The 15,645-nt window shown below is 36.6% G+C and overlaps 1 protein-coding gene across 1 annotated transcript in view; it reads right to left on the bottom strand.

The window, feature by feature from the left end:
- Window positions 1–15,645, bottom strand: part of ARHGAP12 (Rho GTPase activating protein 12) — a 126,309-nt gene that overhangs the window by 31,068 nt on the left and 79,596 nt on the right. The window contains 3 exon segments of the mRNA XM_017853091.1: window positions 5,030–5,044; window positions 5,356–5,430; window positions 9,367–9,492. Of these exon segments, the coding sequence (XP_017708580.1) occupies window positions 5,030–5,044; window positions 5,356–5,430; window positions 9,367–9,492 (216 nt within the window).

Below are 15,645 nucleotides of genomic sequence, written 5' to 3'. Positions count from 1 at the left end.
CTACAGACTAAATGTTTGTGTCCCCCAAAATTTGTATATTGAAATCTAATTATCAAATGTAATGATACGTGGAGGTGGGGGCCTTTGGGAGATGATCAGGTCATGAAGGCGAAGCCCACATTAATGTAGTTAGTGCCCTTATAAAAGGGAACCCTTGTTATTTCTGCCATGTGTGGACGCAGTAAAGAGGAATCATCTATGAACCAGGAAGGTGCCCTCACCAGACAGTGAATTTAACAGTGCCTTGATCTTGGACCACCCCTCAGACACCAGAACTGTGAGAAATAACTTTCTGTTGTTTATAAGCCACTCAGTTTATATTTTTGCTATAGCAGCTCCAATGGACTAAGACACACTTGATGCAAAGTATAATTATGTATTTTTTTTTACTTTTATTACTCATTATCCACTCCTTTAGGCCGTAAGTTGGAACCACATCTGTTATGTTCATCAATAACCACTGCCTAGTACCGTATCTAGTATGTAGTTGGTATTCAATACATATATGATAAAGTAATTTACCAACAAATTAACAGTACTATAACAATTAAGAAATATAAGAGGGTCAGTAACAGAGAAAGCTTTAACTTTTAAATAAGTTTTGAATTTGACATAAAAATAAATAGGCAGATGAGTAATATAGGTTTGGATACATAGGTAAGAGTTAGGAAAAACATTTAAGGCAGGGCATGGTGGCTCATGCCTGTAATCTCAGCACTTTGGGAGGCCAATGCAGGCGGATCACGAGGTCAGGAGTTCAAGACCAGCCTAAGATGGTGAAACCCCATCTCTACTAAAAATACAAAAATTAGCTGGGCATGGTGGCAGGCGCCTGTAATCCCAGCTACTTGGGAGGCTGAGACACAGAATTGCTTTAACGTGGGAGGCAGAGGTTGCAGTCAGCCAAGATCGCACCACTGCACTCCAGCCTGGGTGACAGAGCAAGACTCCATCTCAAAAAAAAAAAAAAAAAAGAAAAGAAAAAAAATTTAAACAGATTTTTATTTCATACTATTTAGTATACTTTCGCTACATAATATGTGTCAAAATCAACCAATGTTTTCGTGTTGCTTACCAAAGAAGCTTCATAAAAAGTATCTTAAGTCCCATAAAATATATACAAACTTATACATGAATATTTGTTGGTCTAAATATTTGATACTCTAAAAGAAACTTTATATTAAAAATAAGCAGGAATGCTTTAATAAGGACTAGCAAATTACGGTTAAATTGAGTAACAATATTATTCTATCCTAACAGGCAAGAACACAGTAAACTTCAAATTCTACTAGGTAATCTCAGAAAAATTATACAGGTTCATAATTACTTTGCAGGCTCCAGAATTTCTAATCGATGTTGTATTCTTTTAGTAAAGTAGGTAGTTCTCAATTTAGGCTAACAAGTGTGATATACCAAAATCAATATACCTGTTCAAAATCCTCATCTTTAGTTAATTGTGTAATAATGAGATTTTTAAAATATAGAATAAGTAAACTTGCACAATTATACCTAGAGCATTGAAAAAACACCAATGTAATGAAACATCCAGAATGGGTAAATCCATACATAGAAACAGAATGCAGGCTAGTGGTTATCAAGGACAGGGGCCTGGGGAGGGTGAAATGGGGAGTGACTTTTAATGGGTATGGGTTTTACTTTGGGGTGATGAAATGTCCTATAACTATCAGAGGTGATAGCTACACACATTGTAAGTATATTAAATGCCACTGAATTGTATCCTTTAAAATGGTTACTGGTTAGTTTTATGTTACATAAATTTTATCTCAATAAAAATAAATTTTTTAAAGAGCCAATGGTTATAAAATAAACGTTCATGTTTTTTAAAAGGCTTAGAATAGTAATATTCAATGAAAAAAATAAGCAAACTTGTCCATTAATACTTCAATAATCATTAAATTTTAAAATGTCTTTTTCTCTTAATTGATTAATGCATATTAATACCATAAGTGGAAATACAACATCAAAGCTCGTTTCCAAAATGCATATTCTAAAACTTTACTCAGTATTCAGTAATTGGGAAATTTAAAATGCATATTCCCATAGGTACATTGGGACAAATAAAGAATAGCTTCTTAGAGCAGCCCAAAAAACCTATTTAATCCATATTGTAGTCAAATTGTAGAAGAACATATTATTGGTTTTTAAAAAATGTATATTCTGCCTATTTCAAGTAGATTTAAAGGGACTACAAAAAGTAACAATAACCATTTAAAATTAGAAAAAAAGAAAAGTTAACATGTTTAAAATTTATGTTAAGGGATGAAATTTTAAATGTGGTTTGATTAAAAGAGATAGATGAGCAATTTGCAGGGATTTTTAAAGAGACATTAGGGAACTAAAAATGATGATGATATAATTTCCACTTCTAAATCTGTAGCTTCCTTCTTTCTTATCACTAAGCCTTTATACCAATCAGATTTTAACTTGCAAAGAAAGAGGGAAATATCTCCCTGTAGAAACTGGGTAAGAATGAGAAAGAGAGGCAAGACTGCTAGAAGCCATGCAAGTGCAGAGGAGGAACCAGAGGGCAGAGTGAGCGAAGAGACATCCCAGAGGGCAGAAGCCTCAACAGGATGGCACAACAGCATGGACAGAGCATTCAGGAAAAAAGGAATGCTGTCTGGTAATGGAAAAACAGAACCACCTCTGGTAGAATTAACACAGCAGTTTGTTTTTTTCACCTAAAGGTAAAAAAAGATTGAAACAGAAGAAACATTGGTGAGGCAGTTCCCTGTGATGGCCATCAGAGGGTACTGTGAGTCCGGCATGGTCTAGCTGCTGTCAAACTTCAGAAAATGGATCAATGGGTGGTGAAATAATGTGCAAACAGTCCTTGTAACCGCATGTGGAACATTTAAAAAATTTTGTTTCTAGGATTACTTAGGAATTCTCATTTAACAAAATGAAAACAATACGTAAAAGATCTTTGTGGGAACTGTGTATTACCCACATTTAAAATAGTTTTAAAGGGTTTTCTACTTTTCTAGATGGACAGATTAGAGTACTGTAGTAACAGTGCCTAAGATTCATATGGCAATTCTTGCCAAAACCACCAAAATCATGTTCACTTTTATCGTTATGTAATGTTTATGTACCCAGTACTGTGCAAATAATGCAAAAGATAAGTATCTGTCCTCTATTTAAACTTAGGAGTTTAACACCTGGTAGGGAGACTAGAAGTACATACAATAACTTGCACTTATTAAATGCAATTAGTGACTTGAGAGTTCAGAGATAAGAGAGCATTAATGGTTAGTCTGACAAAGTCTTCTGGAAGGGTCCATCTTGATGGAGGTACAGGATTTAACTATGTATAGAAAAAGCAAGGCCCACTCTAGACAGGGGTACTGCCTAAGCCAACATCAGAAGGAAACGTGTACAACCCCTGATTAGCACCAAAAAGACCAGATTACACTAGGGAATGGAGAAAAGTTAGAAAATGAAACAGTGTCTGTGAAAATCTTTACCTCTAAGAAATCTGAAGTGTCCCAATCAATGACAGTGTGTCATAATTTCATAAACTAGAGAAGCCATAATAAAAGTTTGTCTTTTAAAAAGCTTTAACATTTATTTATTCAACAAGTATTTACTGAGCAGCTATTATATGGCACTATGGGAGGTACTGGGCTAACTGTTTCTGCTCTAATGAAGCTTTACTCTGGTGGGGGAAGACAGACATTAATAGAGAATTGGAGGTTCCTATAAGAAATAAATAATGACAAGTTATTTTATGTAATCAAATAATATATAATCAAATACTATGAGGAGTATTATAGGAAAACTTTACCTAACCTAGAGAATTAGAATAAAATTCTCTGAGGAAGTAAAGTTCAAACTAAGCCCTGATGAATGAATAGAAGCTAACCAGGCAAAGATGTGAGGGAGAATGTTTCAGCATGCAGAGGAAATGACACACGCAAGGACCCTGAGCTGAAAGGCAGGCTCCTTTGAGGAACTGAGAGAAGGGCGGAGTGATAGGACAAGCAAGAAGGAAAAAGGAAATATGAGATGAGGTGGTGGAGGCACTCAGGAGCCAGAGCATGCACAGCCTTGTCATTCTCATTAAGAATTTTAGGGCTTCATTCTACAAGAAAACAGGCTGGGCGCGGTAGCTCACATGTGTAATCCCAGCACTTTGGGAGGCCAAGGCAGGCATATCACTTGAGGCCAGGAGTTCGAGACCAGCCTGGGCAACATAGCAAGACCTCTTATCTCCATAAAAATGTTTAAAAATTAGCCAAGAGGGCCAGGCACAGTGGTTCATGCCTATAATCCCAGCACTTTGGGAGGCTGAGGTGGGTGGATCACTTGAGGGCAGGAGTTCGAGACCAGCCTGATCAACATAGTGAAACTCTGTCTCTACTAAAACTACAAAAAATTAGCCAGATGTTGTGGTGCATGCCTGTAATGCCAGCTACTCGGCACGCTGACAGAAGAATCACTTGAACCCGGGAGGTGGAGGCTGCAGTGAGCTGAGATCGTGCCACTGCATTCCAGCCTGGGCAACAGAGCAAGGCTCCGTCTCAAAAAAAAAAAAAAAAAAAAAAAATTAGCAGAGTGTGCTGGTGCATGCCTGTGGTCCCAGCTACTAGGGAGGCTGAGATGGGAGAATCACCTGAGCCTGGTGGGGGAGGGGCAGGTGGTTGAGGCTGCAGTGAGCTATGATGGCTCTACTACACTCCAGCCTGGACAACAGAGTATGACCCCGTCTCTATTTAAAAAACAACGACAACAACAAAAAACCCAGAAGCCACTGAAGGGGAATAGCATGATCAGCAACAGATAGAAAAGACTGGGAGTGAATATAAATATAGAAATCAAGTAAAATTTCATCAGAGTTAAGACAGGTGTCTTAAGAGAAGTCACACAGAGGTTTTCCAGTTTAGGAGAACTTACAGTTGAGCTATATTATTTCCAATATTCATCTGGCACAGACTTGGCAATATATTTTACAGCACAGAAAATGAAGGTGTCTATGCCCATTAAGAAGGAGAGGATAGGTTCTTACCTTTGGACTGCTGGCCTGAGGAAAAAAGAGTAAAGTATAATTTGATAGTATTGTCTGGGAATTTTATATTTATTTTAAAATAAATATAAGTTCATCACTTAAAATATGGTATATAATTTAATCGTGTAAGATACCATATTTTAAACAAAAGGGAGACTTTTAAATCAATAAAATCTGACTTAAACTTATTTTGATTGTGATTTTTTAGAAAAACCAATGACATTTAATAGAAGCCCATTTAAACATTACAGTAAGAGTAAATTAACTTGCTAAAATTGATTGAAATAACTGAACTACATTATAAGATATGCTTCTATCATACTAACTGTATCTTGGTGCTTTGGTGAGGAGGGAGAAGACTCATTTTCAGGAAAGCAGGGTTTTGAGGCAGTTGGAGATTCCTACAAGAAATAAGTAATGAAAAAAGTTACTCTATTTTATATAATTATCTTTCTGCCTCTACTCACAGCGGGAGAGCTTAGTAAGAGAGAATAACAAATTTTTTCCTCATTATTTTTGTTCTATATTCAGCTCCAAGCTAATAAGGTAATGATTTTAAAACTACAAACGCTATTAAAAGTTTATAAAATATGGCGTTTTTTTATAGCAATTACAGTTTAATTTAAATAACGCATATGGAATTACTCAAATGATACGTGCTGCCTTAAAATCATGATGTTATATCAGTCTGAATCAACCATATTTAAAATAAGTAAAACCTAAACACTTCCAGATAAATACGTTATAATCATGATACTAACTGCTCTTGGTATGGTAAGTATAAATACCCAGGATTAGGCAAGGTCACAGAAATAACTTGGCAAATGCCAGAATGGGAATTTGTTTTTAGTCAAAAGCTATATAAGAAATTAAATTGCTATTAGTATTTAAGGTAATTTATAGAAAACTTTTAAAAAATTAGAAACAAGATATTTTAAATTCAAGAAAGAAGCCTAAGATTTAAATATTAATAACTCCCCAGAAAAAAAGAAGCTTTAATGTCTAAGCCTACAACAGTATCGTAAGAGCAAACCAATAACATGTTTTTTTTTAAGCAGTCTGCTTTGTCAATATTAAAATACAGAATATGATTTCTATTACAGATGTTGATAGGACTATTCATAGAGGGTAGGACTGAAAAACTTTTCTTGGTAGCAACAGCCCACCTCCACTTAAATTTTCTCCATTTCCTTAGATGTTTTGAATAATTTCAGAAAAAGAGAATGTTTTAAATTATACACCATTACCTATTATTAAATTTTTTCTATCAAACCAAAAAGTTCCTTTGAACATTCATCTCCACGTATGTAGCATTCTAGTTTTCTATGTTTATGNAGGACTGAAAAACTTTTCTTGGTAGCAACAGCCCACCTCCACTTAAATTTTCTCCATTTCCTTAGATGTTTTGAATAATTTCAGAAAAAGAGAATGTTTTAAATTATACACCATTACCTATTATTAAATTTTTTCTATCAAACCAAAAAGTTCCTTTGAACATTCATCTCCACGTATGTAGCATTCTAGTTTTCTATGTTTATGAAGCTGGAGAAGGTGCTGTCAACGAACCTGGGAATTTGTTTTAAGTAACACTTGCAAAAGCCATTAACTCAACATTTATTCATTTGGAAAAATGTCTTCAGGTTTACATCCTACACAGTTTGTGAATATAGAAACTAATAGCAGGAAAAGTTTACATGGAAGCCCTTGAAGGGATAAGCTTATAAATCAAACAAACAAGGCACTATTAATGGAGAAAATATTAAAATCACATCAAATAAAAAACTTCAAAAAAATTTAACTTAAGGTCCAAATCTCAACTTATTTTTTTCTGACAACTTCTGATCAATTTTGATTCTAAGACTGTCTGATAGTAAAACAGTATGAGAAAGAGGGAAGATCTGATGATCCATAAAGTAGAAAATAAGTAACTGAATAAAATGATAATTATATTTTTCATAGCACATTCAGTCCCACAGAAATAAAAACCACAAATACAGTAATAATGTATGTGCAACAATTATAACTATTATAAACAAGAAGTAATTTTACATGTATACATTTATCTATATTTAGATATATCCATATAAATATACATCATATACATCTATGAAGAGTTATAGTAAAAACAGAAAAAAAAGGCAGCAACAGATGCATTCACACATACACATACATACACCCACCCCTCCAGGGTTATCGGTAAACTGAATTAGGACGTCATCACAACAACATTTGCTATATAGTAATAGACGGTTCTTGACTTATGATTGTTCAACTTTAAGCTGATGGGAAAGTGATAGGCATTCACTAGAAAACATACTTGAAATTTTGATCTTTTCCTGGGCTAACAATATTCAATATGACACTCTCTCATGATGCTGCACAGAGGCATGTAGCCCCAGCTTCCAGTCAGCCACCTGATTACCAGGGTAAACAGATTACAAAGGTAAATAATTGATACTCTACAGTGTACCGTGTTACTGAATGATTTTGCCCAACTATAGGTTAATGTAAATGTTCAGAGCACATTTAAGGTAGGCTAGGCTAAGCCACAATGTACAGTGGGTTAGGTGTATTACACGCATTTTCACCTTGTGGTATTTTCAATTCATGGTATTTTCAACTTATGTGGGTTTACTGGGATATAACCTCATCCTAAGTTGCAGAGCATCTGTATTAGGTTGCTGTGATTACAATTCAGGTTATACACACTTCATCCCTTATCACATATTAGCTAGCTTGTTCTGGTAGTCAGTCCCTTTTCAAAACCTCAAAACTGCCCTATGTTAACAGACTTATGCATCTGTTTGCAAAGGGTAAGGTAGGGGTAAAAAAGACAATTCTACCAAAATAAGTAAATCTCTAATCGCAAAAAAATCATATTCTCGCAACTCTAGGACAAGGAGATGAAAGAGGAAATGTACTAAGAACTGCACGCAAGTTATTTAAAGCAACAGATTGAAAATAATTTTAAAAAATGAATTGAGAGATTAAAAGGAGTAAGATTGTTTGATATTTTATGATGTTGAAAACAAAAGAAAAGGAGTAAGAAATTTTAAATAAATTATCAAAATAATCATCCTATTTGTTCCAGTATGAAGAGGCGGTAGAGTTGGTTCAACAATGATTTGCCTTAGAACAGTATATATGGTATTTGGGAGATTCCTATTTATCCTGAATAGTAATCTGGTTCTTGGTTGAGTGAATTTTTCCTATTAGAAATCCCTAGGTATTTTACTTACCTAGATTAATCTCAACACTAATATATTTTCAAGCATATCTTCAATAGCACAGACTCAGAATGTTATTCCTTTAATGTGGTCTCTACATTCAACACAAGATCCTTACAAAATAGAAGCTAGAAACAGGTGTGCCACTTTCACTGTTTTCTATTAGTCCATCTTACACACACGAAGAAAACTGTTTCTAACACTCCACCTTTAAATTCAACAAAGACCAATTTTATAGTAACTTGTAGTACCAAAATATTATACTTGTTTTGACTGATCAATTGAGATTATTGATAAAGGAATTTAGGACTTAAAGTATCCAAACATAATGAAATATGCTATAGGGATAGTTTATTCTGTTTTCACAAACACACCTAAAATTACAGAAAACTGTAAACCATGCTACAAGAAGCCTGATGATTTAAAAAATCTTTACATTTCAACATTAGTATGCCTAATATTCTGCAAATTCATACTAAGTTCCCAACTTATCCTCAAAATGAAGCCACACTGTAAATAAGTAACTTGTAAAGAAGTGTTTAAAACATCCATTCTAATGTTTGCATTAAAATTCACCCTTTTTTGAAACAGAGAACATTACTTCTCAGATTGATAAAAGATGTGCTTTCTACAGAGAGCATTTAGAGAAACAAAAGGAATATAATTCCAGTATTACCTGGGATGAGGAAAATTAATTAAATGTCTTCCCTATGAAACTTCCTAGAGACTGAAGATAAAGGATAACAGAAATGTGACTTTAAAATAAGCAAGAAAAATCTGTCACCTACTAGGATCAAATGTATCAAGGTACACAGATCAGTAAGCCACAGATAAGTCAGTCCATTGTGCAAAAACCAAAATCCTCAAAACCAAAACCTACTTCATGACAAACTGATGCTAAATACATAAAAATGTAGTCAATTTGATAAAAGAAAAAATAATGTAGTAACGTTTCAACATACATGCAGATCAAAAGCTTAAATTAGTTCAAAAGAAATCAAATGTTTTAGCAAAGAATATTTACTAAATACATGAAATATTAGTACAAACAGTTACAATTCACTATACAACACAATGCAAAGAACTTGCCAAAAATCTCAACAGTCCTACCTTGTCGTTAGTGTCCAATAAAATGGTGCTGTGTCTCCACTTTGTTAATACTATTGGTTCTTGCAGCCGCCTATCCAGGCTCCTACTTTTAATTATTTCTCTTTGCTGCTGGGATGAAGCATTATACTAAAACAAAACAAAGCAAAAAACACAAAAAACACTTCATTAACAATAGAAACGAAAGTGGAATCTAAACATCCTGGCTCCAAATGACAAAGACTGTTACGCAAAGTTCATCGTATGACATCTCCATACATTTTCTAGACTCAGTTTTCTCATCTTTAACCAGAACTGTGGCACAATTGAGAAGATCACAGACTCTGGTGTTACACAGACCAAGGTGTTATCTTTGGCAAAATATTTAATCTCTGTCAGTCTAAGTTTTGTCAACTGTGAAGTAGATAAAACAGAAATATCATCTCATTCACAGAGTTGCTCTAAGGATCAAAGTATTAAAGAATAACATATTAAAAGAGTAGTACATTATCAATAAATATTAACTATCATAATTTATAAAATAAAATCAGACAAATTAATTTTCTGCTTCTACTAAGCATTATTTTAAAACCTAAACCAAAATTAAATTCAAAATGAACTAGTAAGTTCTTTACATATTCTGGATTCTAAACCTTTCTAAGCTATGTGAGTTGAAGATATCTTTTCCTAGTCTGTAGCCCAGCTTCTCCCTTATGTTTATGACATCTTCTACATAGAGAAGGTGTTTTGTTTAATTTTAATGTAGTCACATCTGTCAATCTTTCCTTTTATAGTAGCCTTCTGAGTCTTGTTCAAGAAATCTTGCCTACTCTGTAGATAAAGATATTCTTTGATATATCCTTCCATAGTGTTTAAAGTTTTACTTGCTATATTTATATCTTTAATCTAACTGAAATTAATCATTTTGCATGAAGTGAGGTCAAGATCTACATTTATTTTCATTTTTATCATGTGAAAACCAATAATCTTAGTAACATTCTTACTTAGTCCATGCTTACCCCACTGATTTATTTTCTTTTTAGTTGTTGTTGCAGCATCTCAGATGACACAAACCAATGTTTGTCTGTTTGTTTGTTTGTTGAGAAAGGGTTCCTCTCTGTCACCCAGGCTGGAGTGCAGCGGCATGATCAGAGCTCACTGCAACCTTGAACTCCTGGGCTCAAGAGATGTTCCTGTCCCAGACATTTGAGTAGCTGGGACTACAAGCACATGCAGCACACTTGGCTTTTTTGTTGTTGTAGAGCCAAAGTCTCCCTAACCCCACTGATTCGTAATGCCACGTCTGAGCTTTATACATGTGCCCTTACTATCCCAACTTAATTACCATAGCAGGAACTCTCTCTCTCCTGTCCCCTAACCACCAACTACTCCATATTCAGGAATATGTTGACTCTTCACGGACATTTGTTTGCAAATACAAATCTTAGGTTCCATTCCCAAAAAAAGTGAGGGAAGGGATATTAAATGGAAACGCACTGGACTTGTAGATTAATTTGGACATTGTTATAAAACTCAGCCTCCCAATCCAAGATCATGATGGCATGCTACACCATTTATTTGGGTCTTCCTTTATTCTGCTCTGAAATTTTCTTTATTAAAATCTTACAGACCTTTAATAAACATGTTCTTAGTTACAACTCTTGTTGCTACTGCTGCTAATGTAAATAGTATCTTCATTGCTATCACATTTTCAAACTCACTTTTTACTGGACAAATGGGTAGTTTTCATGTTAATTTTATATCCAGCAACTTTGCTGAACTCTCATCAGTTTTAAGTTTGTAGGTTCTCTTGGGACTTTCTAATAATAATAATAATAATAATAACCTATTGCATCTCTTCCTTCTTAATTCCATTATTTCTTCCCATTTCTTAATTGTTGACTAGAAGCTGTGATAGAAATGTTCTAGTCTAGTCCCTAACTAATGGGAAAGCTTCTGTAATCTCGCCATGAAGTATGAGATTTACTGCAGATTATTTAATAGATAACCCTTAGCATAATGTATCATTATAAGAAAGTGATTTTCATCTGGGCTCAGTGGCTCACGCCTGTAATCCCAACACTTTGGGAGACTGAGATGGGTGGATCACCTGAGGTCAGGAATTTGAGATCAGCCTGGCCAATATGGTAAAAGCCTGTCTCTACTAAAAATACAAAAACTAGCCAGGTTTGGTGGCGCAAGCCTGTAGGCCTAGCTACTTAAGAGGCTGAGGCACAAGAATAGCTTGTACCTTGGAAGGCGGAAGCTGCCGCGAGCCGAGATTTTGCCACTGCACGCCAGCTTGGGCGACAGAGTGACAGTCTGTCTCAAAAAAATAAAAAACAGTGATTTCCTTACAGAAGCATATTCTTGGATCATAGTGGTTTTACATCCATTTTGCAAATCTTTTAACAGGTATGTTTAGAGCATTTACATTTAATGTGATTATTTATAATGTTAGGATGTAAGTCTGGCATTTTATCATTAATTTTCTGTCTGTTTCTCCTTTCCTACCTTCCTGTGGGCTACTTAAGGAATTTTTACTATTATATTTTAATATATCTACAGTTCCTTGAGCCTCTCGCTATACTTTTTTAGTGCTTGCTCTAGGGACTACAATATACATAATTTATCAGTCTACTAGTGTCAACATTTTACTACTTCAAGTGGAATACAGAAACTCTACTAAAAATGACATCCCTTTACTCACTCTTTATGAAACAGTTGTCTCAAGTATCACTACTGCATATCAGGACTACTTCAGAAATGTTACAATTTTTGTTTCAAATGTCAAAGAAAATTTTAAACACCCAGGACAAAAGTCCCCTCAGATATTCACCCTTTCTGTTGTTCCTTATTCATTCCCAATATTGCGAGTCTTTTTTTTTTTTTTTTTTTTTTTTTGAGGCGGATCTTGCTCTGTCCACCCAGCCCTGCAAGTGCAGTGGCCGGACTCAGCTCACTGCAAGCTCCCGCCTCCCCGGGTTTACGCCATTCTTCTGCTCAGCCTCCTGAGTGGCTGGGACTACAGGCGCTGCCACCTCGCCCGGCTAGTGTTTTGTAATTTTTTAGTAGAGACGGGTTTCACCGTGTTACCAGGATGGTCTCGATCTCCCTGACCTCAGGTGACCCACCCGTCTCGGCCTCCCAAAGTGCTGGGATTATAGGCTTCAGCCACCGCGCCTGGCCAATCGATATTGCAAGTTTTCTAATCACTTCCCTTCTGTTTGAAAGACGTCCTACAGCAACTCTTTGAAAGCAAGACTGCTGGGGATAAATCTTAGTTTAGTTTCATTCTGAAAATGTCCTTATATTACTTTCATTCCTGAAGGATATATTTTTGCTGGGTGTAGAAGGGTTCACAGTTCTTTTCTTCTAGTATTTGAAAAATGTTATGCCACTTCTTTCTGGCTTCCATGGCTTCGGACAAGTCACTTCATTCAAATTATTATCCTAAAGGTAATGTGTTGTTTCACTGAAGGGCTTTCAAGACTTTGTGGGGCGAGGGTGAGGGTCTTTAGTTTTCAGAAATTTTGAATACAATGAGCCTGGATATGGATTTCTTTGGGGTTACATTATCTAGTGTTTATTCGGTTTCTTGAATCTGTTGGTTTGGGGGCATTTTCAAACACTACTTCTTCAAAGTATTTTTCTGCCTCACATTCTTTCCCTTCTCCTTCTGGAACTTCAATGAAAAGGAAGGGTATCTCTTTTGTATTTTCCTACAGGTCTCTGAGGCACTGTTCATTTTGTTTTAGAAATCTATTTGTCTCTCTGTTGTTCAGACTAAATAATTTTTTTTTTTTTTTTTGAGACGGAGTCTCGTTCTGTCACCCAGGCTGGAGTGCAGTAGCTGGATCTCAGCTCACTGTAAGCTCTGCCTCCCGGTTTCACGCCATTCTCCTGCCTCAGACGCCCGAGCAGCTGGGACTACAGGCGCCCGCCACCTCGCCCGGCTAGTTTTTTGTATTTTTTAGTAGAGACGGGGTTTCACCGGGTTAGCCAGGATGGTCTCGATCTCCTGACCTCGTGATCCGCCCGCCTCGGCCTCCCAAAGTGCTGGGATTACAGGCTTGAGCCACCACGCCTGGCCAAAATTCCTACTAACCTATCTTCAAGATCATGACCTCTTCTTTTACCTCCATTCCGTTATTGAGCCATCCAGTATTTGATTTTTGGCTCTAGGATTTACCTTTGTTGTTTCTGTATATCTTCCATTTCTTTGCTGAGACTTCCAACCTCTTCACTCATCTCAAGTGTGTTTGTAATTGCTTCCTGTAGCACTTTTATGACAGCTGACTTAAAATCCTACGGGATAATTCATTCCTGTCATCCTGGTGTGTCACCAACCTACTGTCTTTTCTCATTCAAGTTCAGATTTTCCTGGTTCTTGGTATGACAAGTAATTCTAGGTTATATTTGGATGTTTTGAGTACTATAAGACTTTGGCTTCCATTTAAACATATTTTAACAGGTGGTGAACCCCATTTACGTCCAGAATGCACATCTCGGCCTGCTTTTATGGCCCATAGTTCAAACGTCAATTTCATTTTAAAAATCTTTTCATTGCTGTTCTGATCTGCCCTGTTTGTGCACTACCTAGAGGCCAGTCTGAAACCTGGGCAGTACTCCACACCACGTTTCAGTTCTCAAAGATTTTGCTATGCTAATTCTGGTTGCTTTCATGTGTAGGCCACTGGGAGTAGTGTCTAGGACCTTACACACAGTTTAGAAATCCCTTTCTCTGGCTCCTTCCTCTCCACAATCCTCTTCCCACACACTGCTTGGGATAGGACGGGGTTGTTGCCTTGTTGCTGTTGTTCATTTAGTGCATAGGGAGGATGAATCACAGGGTTCCTTGCATGCACTGTGGGTCTAGTCAACAGGGCTCCACCCCAGTCTCCACAGTACCCAGGCAGGGAGCGGGAGAGTGCTGTTTCAATAGTGCCGGTTAGGGATGACCAACTGGGCTTCATAACACGTTATGCACAGTACATCATGCAGAAGGATATGCTTTTGTGGTGTTCACCTGGAACACAGTATGGTATAATAAACAGAGACAGTGTGCTTTACTTGGCTTAAAATGTTGATCATGTATTACCACAGATTTTAGGGTTGGCTAAAAACTGTCTGATCTAGAGGGGCTCATCTGGACAAGTCTGTCCCTCATCCCCCTCCTGGAACTGGGAGGCTAGCCTGGGCACATTCTTCTTGTGGCAATGGCAGAGGTCCAAGAGCAAGCCCTGACTACAAGCCCATTTCGATACTCTCCTTGTGTCATATTTGTCACATCCCAGAACAGCTGAACTCAGTTAATGACAGGACAATTTGGGAGGCCACCACAAAGAACTAATACTAGAGTCATAATGGATCCAACGATGCCATCTACTGCACTGTGATGGCTTTTAAGATTGTCTCCTTATTGTGAAGTTCTGCAGATCCAGCAAAATTTGTTGACATGTTGATTTATTTGTATTTATCCTTGACAGTATTCAAAGCATATTTTCTAGTTAAAGATTCGTGTCTTCTTTCAATTTTAGAAAATTCCTAGAAATTATATTTTCAAATATTGTTTCTACACCATTCTTCCATTCTCTTCTTTTGGAATTCCTAATATATGAATATAGAAAACTTTCAACTCATCCTCTGTTTTTCTTAACTATGCTTTCATATTTGTTAGATTTCTGTCCCTGTCTAAAGTTTATACTACTGACTGCATTTTTTATGTGAGTAACTATGTTTTTTTCATCTTGAAGATTTCTATTTTATTCTTTATCATATTTACCTATTCATGTATGTTTTATTTTCCTAATTTCTTGTTCTTTTAAATGAAAGCCTTCATTTAATTCTGATCATCCACAACATAATTTTAAGCCTTTATTAAATTATTCAGAACATTACTTTCAGCTGGGCATGGTGGCTCACGCCTGTAATCCCAGCACTCTGGGAGGCCAAGGTGGGTGGATCACAAGGTCAGGAGTTCGAGACCAGCCTGACCAACATGGTGAAACTCCATCTCTACTAAAAATACAAAAATTAGCCAGGTGTAGTGGCGCATGCCTGCAATCCCAGCTATGCAGGAGAATCACTTGAACGGGGGAGGCGGTGATTGCAGTGAGCCAAGATCGCGTCACTGCACTCCAGCCTGGGCGACAGAGCGGGACTCCCGTCTCAAAACAACAACAACAACAAAAACCAAGACCCCCAGCAAAGCACAGAAGGGGCTGGACTCTGAGAGGAGCACATCGGTTAGGAATACACAGGCATCCAGACTTCGAGAGGAACACACTGGCACTCACATGC

Source organism: Rhinopithecus bieti, unplaced genomic scaffold, assembly GCF_001698545.2.
Source record: "Rhinopithecus bieti isolate Rb0 unplaced genomic scaffold, ASM169854v2 scaffold_35595, whole genome shotgun sequence".
NCBI classification, from domain to species: Eukaryota; Metazoa; Chordata; class Mammalia; order Primates; family Cercopithecidae; genus Rhinopithecus; species Rhinopithecus bieti.
This window is presented reverse-complemented; position numbering and strand designations above follow the sequence as displayed.